Source organism: Panulirus ornatus, chromosome 2, assembly GCF_036320965.1.
Source record: "Panulirus ornatus isolate Po-2019 chromosome 2, ASM3632096v1, whole genome shotgun sequence".
Taxonomy (NCBI): Eukaryota; Metazoa; Arthropoda; class Malacostraca; order Decapoda; family Palinuridae; genus Panulirus; species Panulirus ornatus.
Window position 1 is genome coordinate 75,663,837 of NC_092225.1, and position 21,303 is coordinate 75,685,139.

The following is a 21,303-nucleotide window of genomic DNA, read 5'->3' on the forward strand; positions in this document are numbered from 1 at the left end:
ACTCATTCTCTCCATGTGCCCAAACCATTTCAAAACACCCTCTTCTGCTCTCTCAACCACGCTCTTTTCATTTCCACACATCTCTCTTACCCTTACGTTACTTACTCGATCAAACCACCTCACACCACACATTGTCCACAAACATCTCATTTCCAGCACATCCATCCTCCTGCGCACAACTCTATCCATAGCCCACGCCTCGCAACCATACAACATTGTTGGAACCACTATTCCTTCAAACATACACATTTTTTCTTTCCGAGATAATGTTCTCGACTTCCACACATTCTTCAAGGCTCCCAGAATTTTCGCCCCCTCCCCCACCCTATGATCCACTTCCGCTTCCATGGTTCCATCCGCTGCCAGATCCACTCCCAGATATCTAAAACACTTCACTTCCTCCAGTTTTTCTCCATTCAAACTCACCTCCCAATTGACTTGACCCTCAACCCTACTGTCCCTAATAACCTTGCTCTTATTCACATTTACTCTTAACTTTCTTCTTTCACACACTTTACCAAACTCAGTCACCAGCTTCTGCAGTTTCTCACATGAATCAGCCACCAGCGCTGTATCATATATATATATACATATATATCTATTTATTATACTTTGTCGCTGTCTCCTGCGTTAGCAAGGTGGCGCAAGGAAACAGACGAAAGAATGGCTCAACCCATATACACATGTATATACATACACGTCCACACGCACATATACATACCTATACATCTCAACATATTCATAAATATACACACACAGACATATACATATATACACATGCACATAATTCATGCTGTCTGCCCTTATTCATTCAAGTAGCCACCCTGCCACACACGAAATGACATCCCCCTTCCCCTGCATGTGCGCAAGGTAGTGCTAAATAAGAAAAGACAACAAAGGCCATCTTCATTCACACTCAGTCTCTAGCTGTCATGTATAAAGCACCGAAACCACAGCTCCCTTTCCACATCAAGGCCCCACAAAACATTCCATGGATTACCCCAGAGGTAATGCACTGGTTCAATCCACTGACAACATGTCGACCCTGGTATACCACATCGTTCCAATTCACTCTATTTCTTGAACGCCTTTCACCCTCCTGCATGTTCAGGCCCCGATCACTCAAAATCTTTTTCACTCCACCCTTCCACCTCCAATTTGGTCTCTCACTTCTCCTCGTTCCCTCCACCTCTGACACATATATACTCTTTGTCAATCTTTCCTCACTCATTCTCTTCATGTGACCAAATAATATCAATACATCCTCTTCTGCTCTCTCAACCACACTCTTTCTATTACCACACATCTCTCTTACCCTTTCATTACTTACTCGATCAAACCACCTCACACCACATACTGTCCTCAAACATCTCATTCCCAACACATCCACCCTCCTCCGCACAACCCTATCTATAGCCCACGCCTCACAACCATATAACACTGTTGGAACCACTATTCCTTCAAACATACCCATTTTGCTTTCTGAGATAATGTTCTCGACTTCCACACATTCTTCAACGCTCCCAGAACTTTCACCCCCTCCCCCAACCTGTGATTCACTTCTGCTTCCATGGTTCCATCCGCTGCCAAATCCACTCCCAGATATCTAAAACACTTCACTTCCTCCAGTTTTTCTCCATTCAAACTTACCTCCCAATTGATTTGTCCCTCAACCCTACTGCACCTAATAACCTTGCTCTTATTCACATTTACTCTTAGCTTTCTTCTTTCACACACTTTTTATATATATATTTTTTCATTATCATTATTTTGCTTTGTCGGTGTCTCCCACGTTAGCGAGGTAGCACAAGGAAACAGATGAAAGAATGGCCCAACCCACCCACATTCACGTGTATATACATACACGCCCACATACGCAAATATACATACCTATACATCTCAACGTATACATATATATACACACACAGACATATACATATATACACATGTACATAATTCATACTGTCTGACTTTATACATTCCCATCGCCACCCCGCCACACATGATATAACAACCCCATCCCCCGCATGTGCACGAGGTAGCGCTAGGAAAAGACAACAAAGGCCCCATTCGTTCACATTCAGTCTCTAGCTGTCATGTATAATACACTGAAACCACAGCTCCCTTTCGACATCCAGGCCCACAGAATTTTCAGTGATTTACCCCAGACTCTTCACATGCCCTTGTCCAATCCATTGACAGCACATCGACCCCAGTATACCACATCATTCCAATTCACACTATTCCTTGCATGCCTTTCACCCTCCTGCATGTTCAGGCCCCAATCACTCAAAATCTTTTTCACTCCATCTTTCCACCTCCAATTTGGTCTCCCACTTCTTGTTCCCTCCATCTCAGACACATATATCCTCACACACTCTTTTTATTACCACACATCTCTCTTGCCCTATTATTACTTACTCGATTGAACCACCTCACACCACAAACTGTCCTCAAACATCTCATTTCCAGCATATCCACCCTCCTCCGCACAACTCTATCCATAGCCCAAGCCTCGCAACCATATAACATTGTTGGAACCACTATTCCTTCAAACATACCCATTTTTGCTTTCCGAGATAATGTTCTCGACTTCCACACATTCTTCAATGCTCTCAGAACTTTCGCATCCTCCCCCACCCTATGATTCACTTCCGCTTCCATGGTTCCATCTGCTGCCAAATCCACTCCCAGATATCTAAAACACTTCACTTCCTCCAGTTTTTCTCCATTCAAACTTACCTCCCAATTGACTTATCCCTCAACCCTACTGTACCTAACACCTTGCTCTCATTCACATTTACTCTCTGCTTTCTTCTTTCACACACTTTACCAAACTTAGTCACCTGCTTCTGCAGTTTCTCACCCGAATCAGCCACCAGCGCTGTATCATCAGCGAACAACAACTGACTCACTTCCCAAGCTCTCTCATCCACAACAGACTGTTTACTTGCCCCTCTTTCCAAAACTCTTGCATTCACCTCCCTAACAACCCCATCCATAAACAAATCAAACAACCATGGAGACATCACACACCCCTGCCAAAAAGCAACATTCACTGAGAACCAATCACATTCCTCTCTTCCTACATGTACACATGCCTTACATCCTCAATAAAAACTTTTCACTGCTTCTAACAACTTGCCTCCCACACCATGTATTCTTAATACCTTCCACAGAGCATCTCTATCAACTCTATCATATGCCTTCTCCAGATCCATAAATGCTACATACAAATCCATTTGCTTTTCTAAGTATTTCTCACATGCATGCTTCAAAGCAAACACCTGATCCACACATTATCTACCACTTCTGAAACCACACTGCTCTTCCCCAATCTGATGCTCTGTACATGCCTTCAACCTCTCAATCAATACCCTTCCATATAATTTACCTGGAATACTCAACAAACTTATACCTCTGTAATTTGAGCACTCACTTTTATCCCCTTTGTCTTTGTACACTGGCACTATGCAAGCATTCTGCCAATCCTTAGGCACCTCAACATGAGTCATACATACATTAACTAAACTTACCAACCATTCAACAATACAGTCACCACTTTATTAATAAATTCCACAGCAATACCATCCAAACCCACTGCCTCGCCGGCTTTCATCTTCCGCAAAGCTTTTACTATCTCTTCTCTGTTTATCAAATCATTCTCCCTAACCCTCTCACTTTGCACACCACCTCGACCAAAAACCCTATATCTGCCACACTATCATCAAAAACATTCAACATACCTTCAAAATACTCACTCCATCTCACATCACCACTACTCGTTATCACCTCCCCATTAGCCCCCTTCGCTGAAGTTCCCATTTGTTCCCTTGTCTTACGCACTTTATTTACCTCCTTCCAAAAATCTTTTTTTTTTTTAATTTTTTTATTATACTTTGTCGCTGTCTCCCGCGTTTGCGAGGTAGCGCAAGGAAACAGACGAAAGAAATGGCCCAACCCCCCCCCCATACACATGTATATACATACGTCCACACACGCAAATATACATACCTACACAGCTTTCCATGGTTTACCCCAGACGCTTCACATGCCTTGATTCAATCCACTGACAGCACGTCAACCCCGGTATACCACATCGCTCCAATTCACTCTATTCCTTGCCCTCCTTTCACCCTCCTGCACGTTCAGGCCCCGATCACACAAAATCTTTTTCACTCCATCTTTCCACCTCCAATTAGGTCTCACACTTCTCATCGTTCCCTCCACCTCCGACACATATATCCTCTTGGTCAATCTTTCCTCACTCATCCTCTCCATGTGCCCAAACCACTTCAAAACACCCTCTTCTGCTCTCTCAACCACGCTCTTTTTATTTCCACACATCTCTCTTACCCTTACGTTACTCACTCGATCAAACCACCTCACACCACACATTGTCCTCAAACATCTCATTTCCAGCACATCCATCCTCCTGCGCACAACTCTATCCATAGCCCACGCCTCGCAACCATACAACATTGTTGGAACCACTATTCCTTCAAACATACCCATTTTTGCTTTCCGAGATAATGTTCTCGACTTCCACACATTCTTCAAGGCCCCCAGAATTTTCGCCCCCTCCCCCACCCTATGATCCACTTCCGCTTCCATGGTTCCATCCACTGCCAGATCCACTCCCAGATATCTAAAACACTTCACTTCCTCCAGTTTTTCTCCATTCAAACTCACCTCCCAATTGACTTGACCCTCAACCCTACTGTACCTAATTACCTTGCTCTTATTCACATTTACTCTTAACTTTCTTCTTCCACACACTTTACCAAACTCAGTCACCAGCTTCTGCAGTTTCTCACATGAATCAGCCACCAGCGCTGTATCATCAGCGAACAACAACTGACTTACTTCCCAAGCTCTCTCATCCCCAACAGACTTCATACTTGCCCCTCTTTCCAAAACTCTTGCATTTACCTCACTAACAACCCCATCCATAAACAAATTAAACAACCATGGAGACATCACACACCCCTGCCGCAAACCTACATTCACTGAGAACCAATCACTTTCCTCTCTTCCTACACTAAAACTTAATGATACTCTCTCACCCCAACTCTCATTTGCCCTCTTTTTCACCACTTGTACCTTTCTCTTGACCTCCTGCCTCTTTCTTTTATATATCTCCCACTCATTTGCATTATTTCCCTGCAAAAATCGTCCAAATGCCTCTCTCTTCTCTTTCACTAATAATCTTACTTCTTCATCCCACCACTCACTACCCTTTCTAATCTGCCCACCTCCCACGCTTCTCATGCCAAAAGCATCTTTTGCGCAAGCCACTACTGCTTCCCTAAATACATCCCATTCCTCCCCCACTCCCCTTACCTCCTTTGTTCTCACCTTTTTCCATTCTGTACTCACTCTCTCCTGGTACTTCCTCACACAAGTCTCCTTCCCAAGCTCACTTACTCTCACCACTCTCTTCACCCCAACATTTTCTCTTCTTTTTTGAAAACCTCCAAAAATCTTCATAAGACAATGATCAGACATTCCTCCAGTTGCACCTCTCAGCATATTAACATCCAAAAGTCTCTCTTGCATGCCTATCAATTAACACTTAATCCAATAACGCTCTCTGGCCGTCTCTCCTACTTACGTATACTTATGTATATCTCTCTTTTTAAACCAGGTATTCCCAATCACCAGTCCTTTTTCAGTACATAAATCTACAAGCTCTTCACCATTTCCATTTACAACACTGAACACCCCATGTACACCAATTATTCCCTCAACTGCCACATTACTCACCTTTGCATTCAAATCACCCATCGCTATAACCCGGTCTCGTGCATCAAAACTAACACACTTGCTCAGCTGCTCCCAAAACACTTGCCTCTCATGATCTTTCTTCTCATGCCCAGGTGCATATGCACCAATAATCACCCATCTCTCCCCATCCACTTTCAGTTTTACCCATACCAATCTAGAATTTACTTTCTTACACTCTATCACATACTCCCACAACTCCTGTTTCAGGAGTAGTGCTACTCCTTCCCTTGCTCTTGTCCTCTCACTTACCCCTGACTTTACTCCCAAGACATTCCCAAACCACTCTTCCCCTTTACACTTTAGCTTTGTTTCACTCAGAGCCAAAACATCCAGGTTCTTTTCCTCAAACATACTACCTATCTCTCCTTTTTTCTCATCTTGGTTACATCCACACACATTTAGACACCCCAATCTGAACTTTTGAGGAGGATGAGCACTCCCCACTTGACTCCTTCTTCTGTTTCCCCTTTTAGAAATTTAAAATACAAGGAGGGGAGGGTTTCCAGCCCCCAGCTCCCTTCCAGCCCCCCGCTCCCCTTTAGTGGGTAAGACATCAAATTCTAATATCATGAACAATGTAGACTTAGTTAACAAGCTTAACAATATCAATGTTAATTTTGATTTCAAACTTGTTAGCTTTGATGTTTCCTCACTTTTCACAAAAATTCCAGTTGATGACCTTTTAGAATATTTATCTGATGTCTTGGATGATATTCATCTACCTGTTTCAAAATCTGTTTTCATGAACTGATAAATTTGTGCATATAAGACTGTGTATTTCAATTCAATGGAGATTATTATGCTCAAAAATTTGGTATGGCAATGGGTAACCCTCTTTCACCTGTACTAAGTAATCTTTATATGGAATTTTTTTAAACAAAATTACTAAAGGACATCTTACCTTCTAATGCAATTTGGTTTAGGTATGTAGATGATGATGTTTGTGTTTGGCCAAAAAATGAAAATTACAAATATTTCTCCCCTTATTTAACAATTTAGTACCTTCCATCAAATTTACTATAGAAAATGAAACTAATGGTATGTTTCCATTTTTCCCTTTCACCTGTACTAAGTAATCTTTATATGGAATTTTTTGAAACAAAATTACTAAAGGACATCTTACCTTCTAATGCAATTTGGTTTAGGTATGTAGATGATGATGTTTGTGTTTGGCCAAAAAATGAAAATTACAAATATTTCTCCCCTTATATAACAATTTAGTACCTTCCATCAAATTTACTACAGAAAATGAAACTAATGGTATGTTTCCATTTTTTGATTGCATGATCCATAGGCAAGAAAATAAGTTTAAGTTTAGCGTATACAGAAAACCTACCAATGTATGCTCATATATCCATTATTACTCATCTCAACATGACAGATAAAATCATCATCATTTCAATCTATGTTCCTTAGGGCATTATGTATATGCAGTCCAGAGCATATTGATGATGAGTTTGAGAGGATATATTCTATTGGATCTAAGTTAAAGTACCCTAGATCTTTTATTTATAAGTCCATTAAGTTAGTAAAAAATCATTTTATAGAGTTGATCCTAAACCTCCCACTGACACAAGATTCTTTTAGTTCTCCCTTTTAATAATAGTTTTACTTTACTTCCCATGTTGCTTAAATCCTTTAATGTTAATGGTGCCTTCAGCAAAAATAATATAATAAAGTATATCTGAATCAGGAATTCACCAGAAAATTCTCCTGGGTGCATTTATAAAGTGCCATGTAGAAATTGTGATAAGTTTTATGTTGGCAGACTGGTAAGGATCTTTCTCTTGGACTTAAGCAACATAAATATAGTATAAGAACGAGACAAGATTCAAATGCCTTGTTTAACCACATTAAAAACTATGATCATTGTATTGACTGGAGTGATGCCATCTCAGTTATCTAACTCTATTACCATGAGAAATATCATTGAATTTTCTATTATCAAATACACAAAGAATTACAATCTTAATCTTAGTGATGGTCTATATAAATTGGATAAATTGGATAACTTTATTGTTGATAGAATTTGTAAACAATTCACCTTCTTGTCCACATAATAAGTTTATGATACACTTGTTGTCTGCCTTGGACAATCGCATGTTTACCAAATGGTGCCCTAGCTACGTCTCTTCGTTGTGTGTATATATATATATATATATATATATATATATATATATATATATATATATATTTTTTTTTTGCTTTGTCGCTGTCTCCCGCGTTTGCGAGGTAGCGCAAGGAAACAGACGAAAGAAATGGCCCAACCCACCCCCATACACATGTATATACATACGTCCACACACGCAAATATACATACCTACACAGCTTTCCATGGTTTACCCCAGACGCTTCACATGCCTTGATTCAATCCACTGACAGCACGTCAACCCCGGTATACCACATCGCTCCAATTCACTCTATTCCTTGCCCTCCTTTCACCCTCCTGCATGCTCAGGCCCCGATCACACAAAATCTTTTTCACTCCATCTTTCCACCTCCAATTTGGTCTCCCTCTTCTCCTCGTTCCCTCCACCTCTGACACATATATTCTCTTGGTCAATCTTTCCTCACTCATTCTCTCCATGTGCCCGAACCATTTCAAAACACCCTCTTCTGCTCTCTCAACCACGCTCTTTTTATTTCCACACATCTCTCTTACCCTTACGTTACTTACTCGATCAAACCACCTCACACCACACATTGTCCTCAAACATCTCATTTCCAGCACATCAATCCTCCTGCGCACAACTCTATCCATAGCCCACGCCTCGCAACCATACAACATTGTTGGAACCACTATTCCTTCAAACATACCCATTTTTGCTTTTCGAGATAATGTTCTCGACTTCCACACATTCTTCAAGGCCCCCAGAATTTTCGCCCCCTCCCCCACCCTATGATCCACTTCCGCTTCCATGGTTCCATCCACTGCCAGATCCACTCCCAGATATCTAAAACACTTTACTTCCTCCAGTTTTTCTCCATTCAAACTCACCTCCCAATTGACTTGACCCTCAACCCTACTGTACCTAATAACCTAGCTCTTATTCACATTTACTCTTAACTTTCTTCTTTCACACACTTTACCAAACTCAGTCACCAGCTTCTGCAGTTTCTCACATGAATCAGCCACCAGCGCTGTATCATCAGCCAACAACAACTGACTCACTTCCCAAGCTCTCTCATCCCCAACAGACTTCATACTTGCCCCTCTTTCCAAAACTCTTGCATTCACCTCCCTAACAACCCCATCCATAAACAAATTAAACAACCATGGAGACATCACACACCCCTGCCGCAAACCTACATTCACTGAGAACCAATCACTTTCCTCTCTTCCTACACGTACACATGCCTTACATCCTCGATAAAAACTTTTCACTGCTTCTAACAACTTGCCTCCCACACCATATATTCTTAATACCTTCCACAGAGCATCTCTATCAACTCTATCATATGCCTTCTCCAGATCCATAAATGCTACATACAAATCCATTTGCTTTTCTAAGTATTTCACGCATACATTCTTCAAAGCAAACACCTGATCCACACATCCTCTACCACTTCTGAAACCACACTGCTCTTCCCCAATCTGATGCTCTGTACATGCCTTCACCCTCTCAATCAATACCCTCCCATATAATTTACCAGGAATACTCAACAAACTTATACCTCTGTAATTTGAGCACTCACTCTTATCCCCTTTGCCTTTGTACAATGGCACTATACACGCATTCCACCAATCCTCAGGCACCTCCCCATGAGTCATACATACATTAAATAACCTTACCAACCAGTCAACAATACAGTCACCCCCTTTTTTAATAAATTCCACTGCAATACCATCCAAACCTGCTGCCTTGCCGGCTTTCATCTTCCGCAAAGCTTTTACTACCTCTTCTCTGTTTACCAAATCATTTTTCCTAACCCTCGCACTTTGCACACCACCTCGACCAAAACACCCTATATCTGCCACTCTATCATCAAACACATTCAACAAACATTCAAAATACTCACTCCATCTCCTTCTCACATCACCACTACTTGTTATCACCTCCCCATTTGCGCCCTTCACTGAAGTTCCCATTTGCTCCCTTGTCTTACGCACTTTATTTACCTCCTTCCAGAACATCTTTTTATTCTCCCTAAAATTTAATGATAATCTCTCACCCCAACTCTCATTTGCCCTTTTTTTCACCTCTTGCACCTTTCTCTTGACCTCCTGTCTCTTTCTTTTATAGTCTCTCACTCAATTGCATTTTTTCCCTGCAAAAATCGTCCAAATGCCTCTCTCTTCTCTTTCACTAATACTCTTACTTCTTCATCCCACCACTCACTACCCTTTCTAATCTGCCCACCTCCCACTCTTCTCATGCCACAAGCATCTTTTGCGCAATCCATCACTGATTCCCTAAATACATCCCATTCCTCCCCCACTCCCCTTACTTCCATTGTTCTCACCTTTTTCCATTCTGTACTCAGTCTCTCCTGGTACTTCCTCACACAAGTCTCCTTCCCAAGCTCACTTACTCTCACCACCCTCTTCACCCCAACATTCACTCTTCTTTTCTGAAAACCCATACAAATCTTCACCTTAGCCTCCACAAGATAATGATCAGACATCCCTCCAGTTGCACCTCTCAGCACATTAACATCCAAAAGTCTCTCTTTCGCGTGCCTGTCAATTAACACGTAATCCAATAACGCTCTCTGGCCATCTCTCCTACTTACATAAGTATACTTATGTATATCTCGCTTTTTAAACCAGGTATTCCCAATCATCAGTCCTTTTTCAGCACATAAATCTACAAGCTCTTCACCATTTCCATTTACAACACTGAACACCCCATGTATACCAATTATTCCCTCAACTGCCACATTACTCACCTTTGCATTCAAATCACCCAACACTATAACCCGGTCTCGTGCATCAAAACCACTAACACACTCATTCAGCTGCTCCCAAAACACTTGCCTCTCATGATCTTTCTTCTCATGCCCAGGTGCATATGCACCAATAATCACCCATCTCTCTCCATCAACTTTCAGTTTTACCCATATTAATCGAGAATTTACTTTCTTACATTCTATCACATACTTCCACAACTCCTGTTTCAGGAGTAGTGCTACTCCTTCCCTTGCTCTTGTCCTCTCACCAACCCCTGACTTTACTCCCAAGACATTCCCAAACCACTCTTCCCCTTTACCCTTGAGCTTCGTTTCACTCAGAGCCAAAACATCCAGGTTCCTTTCCTCAAACATACTACCTATCTCTCCTTTTTTCACATCTTGGTTACATCCACACACATTTAGGCACCCCAATCTGAGCCTTCGAGGAGGATGAGCACTCCCCGCGTGACTCCTTCTTCTGTTTCCCATTTTAGAAAGTTAAAAAAATACAAGGAGGGGAGGATTTCTGGCCCCCCGCTCCCGTCCCCTCTAGTCGCTTTCTACGACACGCGAGGAATGCGTGGGAAGTATTCTTTCACCCCTATCCCCAGGGATAATATAAATATATATATATACACATACACACACAAACGCACATATACACATACATACACATACATATATATATACATATGAAAAATGTAAGAAACACTTTAGAAAACTGAAAACTTCTAGCTTGAAATGAAATGAAAAAATGAATGTCACATAATGGTTCAACCTCTGGCTGTGGAAAAAGGAAATGTTTAATTTATTTACACAAACGTCAATAGTAGTTCTCATCAATTTAACCAATTTAATCAATATATATATATATATATATATATATATATATATATATATATATATATATATATATATATATATATATATATATATATTCTTTCTTTTTCTTTCATACTATTCGCCATTTCCCGCGTCAGCGAGGTAGCGTTAAGAACAGAGGACTGGGCCTCTGAGGAAACATCCTCATCCAGCCCCCTTCTCTGTTCCTTCCTTTGGAAAAAAAAAAAAAAAAAGAGAGGGGAGGATTTCCAGCCCCTCACTCTCTTCCCTTTTAGTCGCCTTCTACGACACGCAGGGAATACGTGGGAAGTATTCTTTCTCCCCTATCCCCAGGGAATACATATATATATATATATATATATCCCTCTAAGGCCCAGTCCTCTGTTCTTAACGCTACCTCGCTAATGCGGGAAATGGCGAATAGTATGAATGAAAGAAAAGATATATATGTTGAGATGTAAAGGTATATATATGTGCGTGAGTGGACGTGTATGTACACACGTGTATGTGGGTGGGTTGGGCCATTCTTTCGTCTGTTTCCTTGCGCTACCTCACTAACATGGGAGACAGCCAATCAAGTATGATGATAAAAATTTTTGTTTTTCTCAAAACTTCCAGCATAAGTGTTAAACTCTGATTTACATACCATATTCCATTCTAAAATTCACCTTCTTAACCAAAAGAAGTTTAATATAATCCTTCTTATATGATCAATCAAAATCTTTGCTCTTACATAAAGCAATATTCTGTGAACATGTACACCACAATTATTTTTATATAATTTTTTGTCCCTTTATTTTTGTGCAACAGAGCAACTCACAACCTTCACCTAGTCATCAGATCTTGGAAACAATATGCATCATTCCTTTCATCAACATAGTAAGGCAGCAATAAGTGAACTCACAACCTTCACCTAGTCATCAGATCTTGGAAACAATATGCATCATTCCTTTCATCAACAGAGTAAGGCAGTAATAAGTGAATCTTACAAAATAAACAATGACTATAGTTTCCAAAGCTAATGAAACCTGAGCAGTCAGTAGAGGTTATGAAACCTGTATTGCCTAAGCAGGCTGCAACCTAGAAGTCTGTGGAGTATATGAAGTTTCAGCATATAAAGATTTGAGGATCTTTATAAAGATGTGAAATTGTGAAGTCAATGACAAGTAAGAGATAATATTCTTCACAAACTTTGGGTGAGGTTTCTAGATTTTCCTCACAGAAATCTTGTGACTAAATATCTCACAGTACAGTCAATGCACCCAAAAACATTTACTACACTTACTTTCTGAAATACTAGGTTTGCAAGGCTATTATGTGAACCTGAACATTAACCCTTACATGATACAATTGCCATGATTTTCCATGCACAGCAAAGGCAAATACTGAAATACATAAAAAAATAACTTCTAAAGTTTGTTCTTCAGGCTAATTAGCATGTAATTTTCTAAATCAAATTATATACAGCTCTAGCTGATGAGGCACTGTCTGTGAGAGCTGCACACACTTCAACTTATGCTATACCAATGCCAGATGAGCAAGGTACTCCAGAGGTATCTTTAGGCATACCAAGTGAGATGTGTGGTATTTCATATGTGCTTACCTCATAAGCAAATATAATTACTAAAGATTTTCATCAGTGCTATAGTATCAATTGTCTAATGTCTTGTAAACAAATATGATTACTAATGGTTTTCATTAGTAATACTGTATCTATTGTCTTATGTCTTGTAAGATAATTTAGATATTATTGCATACCATGTGGGTGCAGATCCTGTACAAGAATCCTTAATTTCTCCACATATGCAAACAAATATATGGAAAAGTTTAGAAATGTAAAGCCTGGAAACAATCCATGGATGCCACTAAAACTACCAATGGCAGCATATTTTGTCTAGAGGCAGAGGCAGCCAATTAAAGAACTGTACCTCATATGGGATCAGCTGCACCCAGTGTATGATGTCTCATATGAGATCAACCACCTTTCAAGGGTCAAACAGATAAACATCACGAAACCAACTCAACTGTTAATTTCAAAACAGGGAGATACTAGCTAATGAATGGAGTTGATTACACATCAACAAAGGCAATTTGTGTCCTGACTGGATGGTTTAAGTTAAATTGGCTCAGACTAAAAACTCTTAGCAACCACTAATTTGAAGACGAGGGAATCATATAACTATGTTTTGTTGTTTGACATGAAATTTTATGGATATCTATGGAACCCTTCTTTATCAAAGGTCTTAGGCATATGTCTCTAAGTTCACTGGCTTGTACAAAATGGTGCCTTACTGAAAACTGCACAAGCTCACACTCAGGTCTGTAACGTCACTGACAAAACAAATGGAATGGATGTGTCTCCTTTTAGCTCATTAAACTGCATGACTAAGCAAACAATCTTTTCCACAAATAGAAGTACAAAAGAAATTACATACTCTGATGACTCATTACAGGAAAACATCATTACTTCATATAGCTAATGATACTAAAACTAGTAGAAGTCTGAAGCAAAACTAATGCAAACATTACTGTACATAGCAGTCTTAAAACTAATGTGAAGAGATACAGCAAGAAAAAGAATATCAAAGATATAGTGATAAATAAAGCATTCTTAGGAGGCACATTCAGACCCTAAAACATAGCACACAAATTGGAGATTAAGAACATAAAGAAAGACAACAGAAGGCTGCAATATTGTACAGAAGCTACCTTACCTGTCATTTAGTAGGTGGGAATATGTGTCTGCAAGTATCTGGGGTGAAGGACAAATTTCCACCTATGAAAGGAGGAAGGACATATTAGAAAACTGTACAAGGTAAACAAAAGCACATATAATTGTTTTACAACTTCTATGCCCTAAGAAATTAAGCTATACAAAAAAAATATTTCTTGTTTGCATAATCTCATCAATCTATTTCTGGAAACATACTTAGAACTAGTGAAAATGTCTAACTCTCATTCCAATGAAAAAAGGGGAGTGAAAATGAAAGTGTGGGGCATAGAATATAGAAAAATAAAACAATTCAGAAGCTGAAATACAGTAATAAAAACTTAAGAAAGATACCAAACTGCTACATGGATATGATACAGACAGTAAGTAATACTTTACTGCCTTTCAAGCATTATGTACAATAGCTTTGATCAAGTGACTTCACCATTCTACTACTATTCTCCTATAGGGTAAATGGCGCAAAGAATTAATTCAATACTCACAAAGGTGTGGTAAGACAAGGAGAAAATTAAACAATTGAAAGGGAATGTGATCGATGAGTACAACAGATTTCCCCAGAAAAGTGGCAAAGTGGACCATGTGTGCAAAATGAGATTTTACATAAAAAATTGGAAAAAATGTTTGAAACTGCTACATGAGGTAGTGCTCCATAACAATAATCTCAAAACAAAAAAGTGGAGTAATTCAGTAAATTTCATGGAATGTGGATGAGTGCTTCTGAAAATGGAAAGTATGATGAATAGTGTATAGCATAAGTGTCATGGAAAAGTGAAAGATAGGTATGAAGTTAATGGTCAGACATGACATTACGGCTATCCCATATTTTCATCATATGGAACCTTCAGCTCTAAATGAAAGGGAAAGATGGTATCAAAAAGAAACAGAGATACCTACTCTCTCAGCCTATTTAATCATGCTATACGCAAGCCATTTCAAGACCTCTCTGCTATTGACCAGTTTTAGGAACAAATCATTCTGGTTTACAAAATTTTACCATCATTCTTTTTAAAGGTAATGAAACATATGATTGACGAGATATTGATTCATATATGGATGCTCATTCCATTACTATTAAACAGCATAAAGACTCCCAGCTAAATTCATGAATATTTCTGTTTTTGTTTTCACAGATTAGAGGAGAGAACCTAAATGTTTTTTCCCTGAAATTTCTTTGGAGTAATATACCCTAAGATCCAAAAAACAAATGTTGATGTTGAAACAGCGTGCACTGACCTACCACTATCTTAAAAAGATTGGCAAAGGTGGAAATATGAGAGCAGATGAGGAACTTAAATGATTGATGGGAAGAAGTGGTCAATGGGAATGCTACTGCATACATATGATAAACATCTATCAGCAGACAGCACTGCAGAAATAAAGAAGTCTGTATAAGACAAAATGGTGAAACTGAACTAAGAACTTTGGCTGTGGAAAAAAAAATAAACCCAGGCTCAGAAAAGCATAAATCCAGGTAGTCTACTCACAGCGATGGTGAAATGAAGGGTGAAACCCTTAGTGGGAATGCTAAAAGATATGCAAGTGCTGGACTTCTGACACAGTATCATATATATCACAACTTGTCTGAGTGAACTTAATTCAGTATAATGATTTCAGGTGGTAAGGGTTTAGGAAGAGGGTTACAGAAGCAATCTGAGTAAACTGATATACAAACAAAACTGGGAAGAATGTGGGAAAGAAAATCAATGTGAAAGGAATACAGTGTTACAACAAAGAGAAAATATGGATGGGGAATGAATAATTAAGAATTCACATTAAGCAAATGGAGTGGGTATAAATACTGAGTAGGTTTTAACCTGGGCTGAAAATGAAATGTAAGAGTATGTATGTAATGCTGGAGCATATAGGTAGAAGTAGTTGGTAGGAGTAATTGGTAGTCAGTAGGAATATCTGGTTAAAGCCTCTGCAAGCACTGCTAGAGTTGCCCCTCTGCCAGTGGCTTATTAATTCTTCGACACTAAAGGCGAAGAAGTGGCACTGGAGTTACTGGCCACCCCAATGAGGGAGTTCCAAGTGGGAACAGGTATCAGAGACAAAGATAGATAGATAGATAGATAGTATAAAGGGTAAAGCTATAAATGTAAATGCAGAGACAACATAACCATGGTGTGTGAAGGACATCTTCCACTGAACAGCCTGCTATAATCATAGACAGCAACATACACCTGGTCCCTGCTTAATATTTGGGATGTGTTCCTGGAAATCGCAACTTAATGGAAACAGCAGTTGATGGATCATATATTACTCTATGATTCAAATGAATAAGGGGAGGGTCATGCTTCTGGTGGTGATTTCTTTGCCTACCTTTCAGACAAAAATGTAAATAACAAGTCAGGAAACATACGGTACAGTTCAAGTAAGGCAAGTTATCAGTCTAAGCAATTAAATAAAAAGTGAAGCACAGAATATCATACAAAAGTATAACATACATGTTACCCAGCATCATAATATGTAAGAGATGGGGATACTTTACTGAATCTTGGCCCATCTATCCCCATACCCCTTCTTATCATTCATTCTTGACATTCATAAGAGGAAAATTTATACACAATGAACTTATTTCATAAAGTCATAAATGTTAATACAAATGAACTATAAGAAAACTCCACAAGGTGACAAGGGCATTCATCAGTTTGTCAGAGATCCTGTCAATCACTTACTGATACTGATTGTATAACATCTATGGTAAACAAAACAATGTAATGTGCAACACTGAATGTAAAATATCAGAGGGAAAGAGATTTACCAAAAACAATCAATCAAAGAAAGCAATCTGTGAGGGCCCACAGTGTTGACATAAGCAAAAGTGGGGGAAAGGTGGTGGCACTTCATGTTACCACATGCCTCTTGTCTATTTCATTACAAATATCCACTCTTTCACATTTGAGGAAAACAATAATAAGATATTCAAATAATGAGTATGAAATTAAAGAAGGAAAGTGATTCACATGATAATAACCCATCACGGAAGGTGCCTGCTTCCCCACAGCTCACCATTCCTCCACCACCAGTGCACTGCTGCCTACAGTTTGCCTTTCAACCTCACTCATGGGAGTGGTTATTTACTTTTCTGGAAGACAGATTATCATTTCAGTTTACCACTTATATGGTGGATTCCACATCAGTAAGGAAATGACATTACTTAAGTTCATCCATGATGCAGTAGAGATGTTTCCAAAAAAAGTTTAAATACCCTATTTTTTCTAATTTGTTTGTATTGAAATAATTCTCAATTTGCACAATGAAAAAATTATAACAAGAATTCAGACTGTACTTTCACCCTAAGAAATACAAATGGCCCAGTGGTGGACGTTAATTTCTCACTTCCTGCCTACCCTACCACCATCATCTAAAGTCTCCCATTCGACCTCATTCATGATTCCTTTTTTACAGATTATCATTTTTGCCACCTACAAAAGTTGTGGAGCCCGTACTAGTGAGAGAATGATGCTGGTGTACACTGTATATGCTCTGCTGGATGCTGCTACTTGCTACAGATCAACTGAGCAATTGGCTGCTATTGCTGCATTTTTTTTTTCTTAAAAATTGTGTTTGTCTTCATTGTTCTATCACTTTTCTCGAACCTTTATCCAATAACAAAAGACAAGCACATCACCAGAAAGTGGACTGTTGGGTGGCAGGGACCAAGTGTACTGCTTTACAAAAAATACACAAACAAAAGAAGTGATACTCTTCCTGAACAACTTAAGAATGACAGAAAGTTAACATGAATAAGCACATCTTTCCAACTCAGTATCAACTTGCAACCTTCATCATTAATATGTACAATATGTAGTACATGGTGTCCCTGTACAAAATTTCTTTATAAACAATTCATAAAATGACTACAGACAAATCAAGCTGTAAAAGTAATCATCTTAATGCAGATAACAACAAAGTTTCTTCCAGAATCATTATGATTCTATGTCCTTTGGATCGTGTAAAATCAAAAAACTCAAAGAAAATTATATCCATGTTTGAAAAACAAAGTATTGAAAAAAGAAATGAAAGGTAACATAAGAGTTTTTGTCTAAAATTACATTAAACGGATAAAAAGAACTAAAAGGAAAGCAAATTGAAGATGAAAAGAAAAAGGACCTTACATAGAGAATAAGTAGATATAATTTGTATGTTAAAAAAGAGAGATTTATACTCATGTTGCCCTGGCCCTTAACCTTGTACTGATATCATGTCTTAACCATATGTATACAAACACATACATATCTTTACTTGAGACATATATCTACTTATTGACCATCCCCTAAGGGGAGAATCAATTCAGAAGCTGAGTTGGCTGTAAGCTGACTGCTAAATGGAAAGACCATTTCCCAAAAATGTTTGCAGATGATGCCAAGGTCATGTGGGAAATAAGGACTGCTTATAGAAGGACCTGGATAGACTCCAGAGTTAGTCTTACAAATGGATGATAAAATTCAGTCCAAATGCATGCAAGATAAAATAGATAATGAAATTCAATCCAAATAAGAGGGAAGTACTGAGGATGGGATACAGCAAAAGAAGGCCCAGGTAAGAAGACTACTTAGCATGAAATAAACGACAGGAATTGACGTGTGAAAGAGATCTAGAGGTTGACAATGTTCCTAATATGTTTCAAGTTTCAAATTACAGGAAACATAAAATAAGTAAACTGTTTGCTAGAAATATCAAAATTTCATTCAATTATATGGACAAGAAAAGGTTTGGTAGCTACACGCAACATATATTAGATCGAAACTGGATTATGCTTCCCAAGTCTGGTCAATGCACCTAAAGAAACACAAACATATGAATCAGAAGGTCCAAAAATGAGCAACCAAAAAGTGATACTGTACTGGAATTAAGAGAGCTTAGTTACTATGAAAGACTGAAGGCTACATAGCTGTCCATCTTAGAGGAGAGAAGGGAAAGGGTGACTTGATAACAGCATTTAACTTCCTACATCAACTGGATCATGTTGACAATTAACAGCTCTTCACAAGAGGGAGTACCAGACTTATTAGAGGCCATAATCAGAGGCTGAGAAAGAGGATGGTTAAAAAGGAAGTAAAGAATTACTGGCTTAGCGTAAGAAGGAAGATGGTTGGAACGGTTACAGCAAAGAAATTATGAACACAAGCAAATTACAAAGATCTAAAGGTCTTCTTGATGGTACAAATCATATAAGAGACAGCACCCCATGAGTGTAAAACTTTCAACCCATAATGAAGAATCAGATAATACAACATAAACATGTATAATATAAACACATACCGCAAACAGACCATGAAACTTCAAGATATGGTGAAATTCAGTAGGATTTTATGAGGGATTTAAATACTCCCTGCATGTTGTAGATGGTGACTATGAGAGGCAGGAGCAGGGAGCTGGAAACCCTCCCTTTTGTGCATTCCATAATCTAAAAACTGGAGAAGAGGCACCAAGCAAGGAGTGCTATCCCTGATGAAAGTTCAGGCACCTGGGGTGTCTGAATGTGTGTGGATATAAACGATATGAAATGGATGGAGAGATAGGTAGTATGTTTGAGGTAAGGAACCTGAAAGTTCTAGTTCTGAGTGAAACAAAGCGAAATGGTAAGGGGAAGAATGATTTTGGAATGTCTTAGCGGTAAAGTGAGGGGTTAATATGTGGGCAAAAGCTAAGGAAGGGGTAGCACTCCTGAAGGAGGTGTGGGAATGTGTGAAAGAGTGTAAGGAAGTGAGCTTCAGAATGATGTGAGTAAAAGGAAAGTGGATTGGAAAGGTGGGCAATTATTAGTGCTTATGCATCTTGACACAAGAAAGATAAGGAAGGGAGGAGAATGCTTTGGTAGCTAGCTGAGTGGATGTGTCAGAAGTTTTGATCCAAGAGATTAGATTATAATGAAGGGTGATTCGAATGTGAAAGTGGGTACTGTGGCACGTGAGGTATAAATTGAGGCAGGGGGAATTATCAAGTGAAGTGAATGACAATGCTGAACAGCTTTTGGAGTTATGTGTTGACAAAGTACTGGTGACTGGGAATACCTGATATAAAATCAGGGAGGGGGCATAAATAAATAAACCTGGAGTATGAAAGATCATAAGCAGGGTATATTGGATTATGTACTGACTAACAGGCATGTAAAACAGACTCTTGTATGTGAATGTGCTGAGAGGGATAGTTGATGGGATGTCTGATCATTACTTGGTTGAGGTGAGGGTTAACACTTATATAGGAAAAAAGAAAATGATGTGGGTGAGAAGAATGTAGTGAAAGTAGGTGAGCCTGAAAAAGAGGCATGTTTAAAGAGGTACTAGGAGACATTGAATGTTGGACAGCAACTGGTGTCTGCAAATGAAGGTAGGGAAGCAGGCAAGGAATGGAAGGTATTTCGGAAAGCAGTGATGGCATGTGAGAGATGTGTGAGGTATGTGGAAGGAGGGAGGTGGACAAACGAGAAAGGGTAGTGAGCAGTGGGAAGAGGAACTTACATTGCTAATGATAAAGAAAAAAAACACATATGGGCCTTACTTACAAGGAATAAGTGCAAGTGAGTGGGAGATGTACCTGGGAAATCGGCAGGAGTTCAAGAGGTGGGTACATGAGCTAAAATAGAAGGTATATGAAAATTGGGGCATATGAGTATCAAACTTTAAGGAGAATAAGGATATGTGTTGGAAGGAGGTACACACTGTGAGAAAAGACCCAATGGGAACATTGTTAAGGGGGACAAATCGGAAAGTGGGAGCAGGCAGAAATGCAATGAAGAGACAAAGTGAGTACTTTGAAGGACAGAAGAATACATTTCATGATATGGTTCACATGTAGGGTTTTTGGGTTGGGGAGGCATGCAACGTTAATGAGGTTTGGTGAAGATAAAAGATAGTGAAATGTGGCACAGTGCCAGGAGTGGTTGGTATTGCATGAGAATTTCTAAAGAGAGCAGATGACTGTTGTTGATTGGTCAGTTAAGATTTTCAGTGTGTGTGCATGGATCATGGTGAAATGACTGGTGGAATGCCTGCATAGTTCTAATATATACGGGCAAGGGGAACAAAAGTGAGTTATCAAAT

General features: G+C 39.2%; 1 protein-coding gene across 1 annotated transcript in view; it reads right to left on the minus strand.

Moving 5' to 3' along the window:
- Positions 1-21,303, minus strand: part of LOC139757294 (uncharacterized) — a 517,589-nt gene that overhangs the window by 293,645 nt on the left and 202,641 nt on the right. Inside the window, exon 12 of the mRNA XM_071677667.1 lies at positions 14,238-14,299. Coding sequence (XP_071533768.1) covers positions 14,238-14,299 — 62 coding nt within the window. The remainder of the gene's footprint in view (positions 1-14,237; positions 14,300-21,303) is intronic.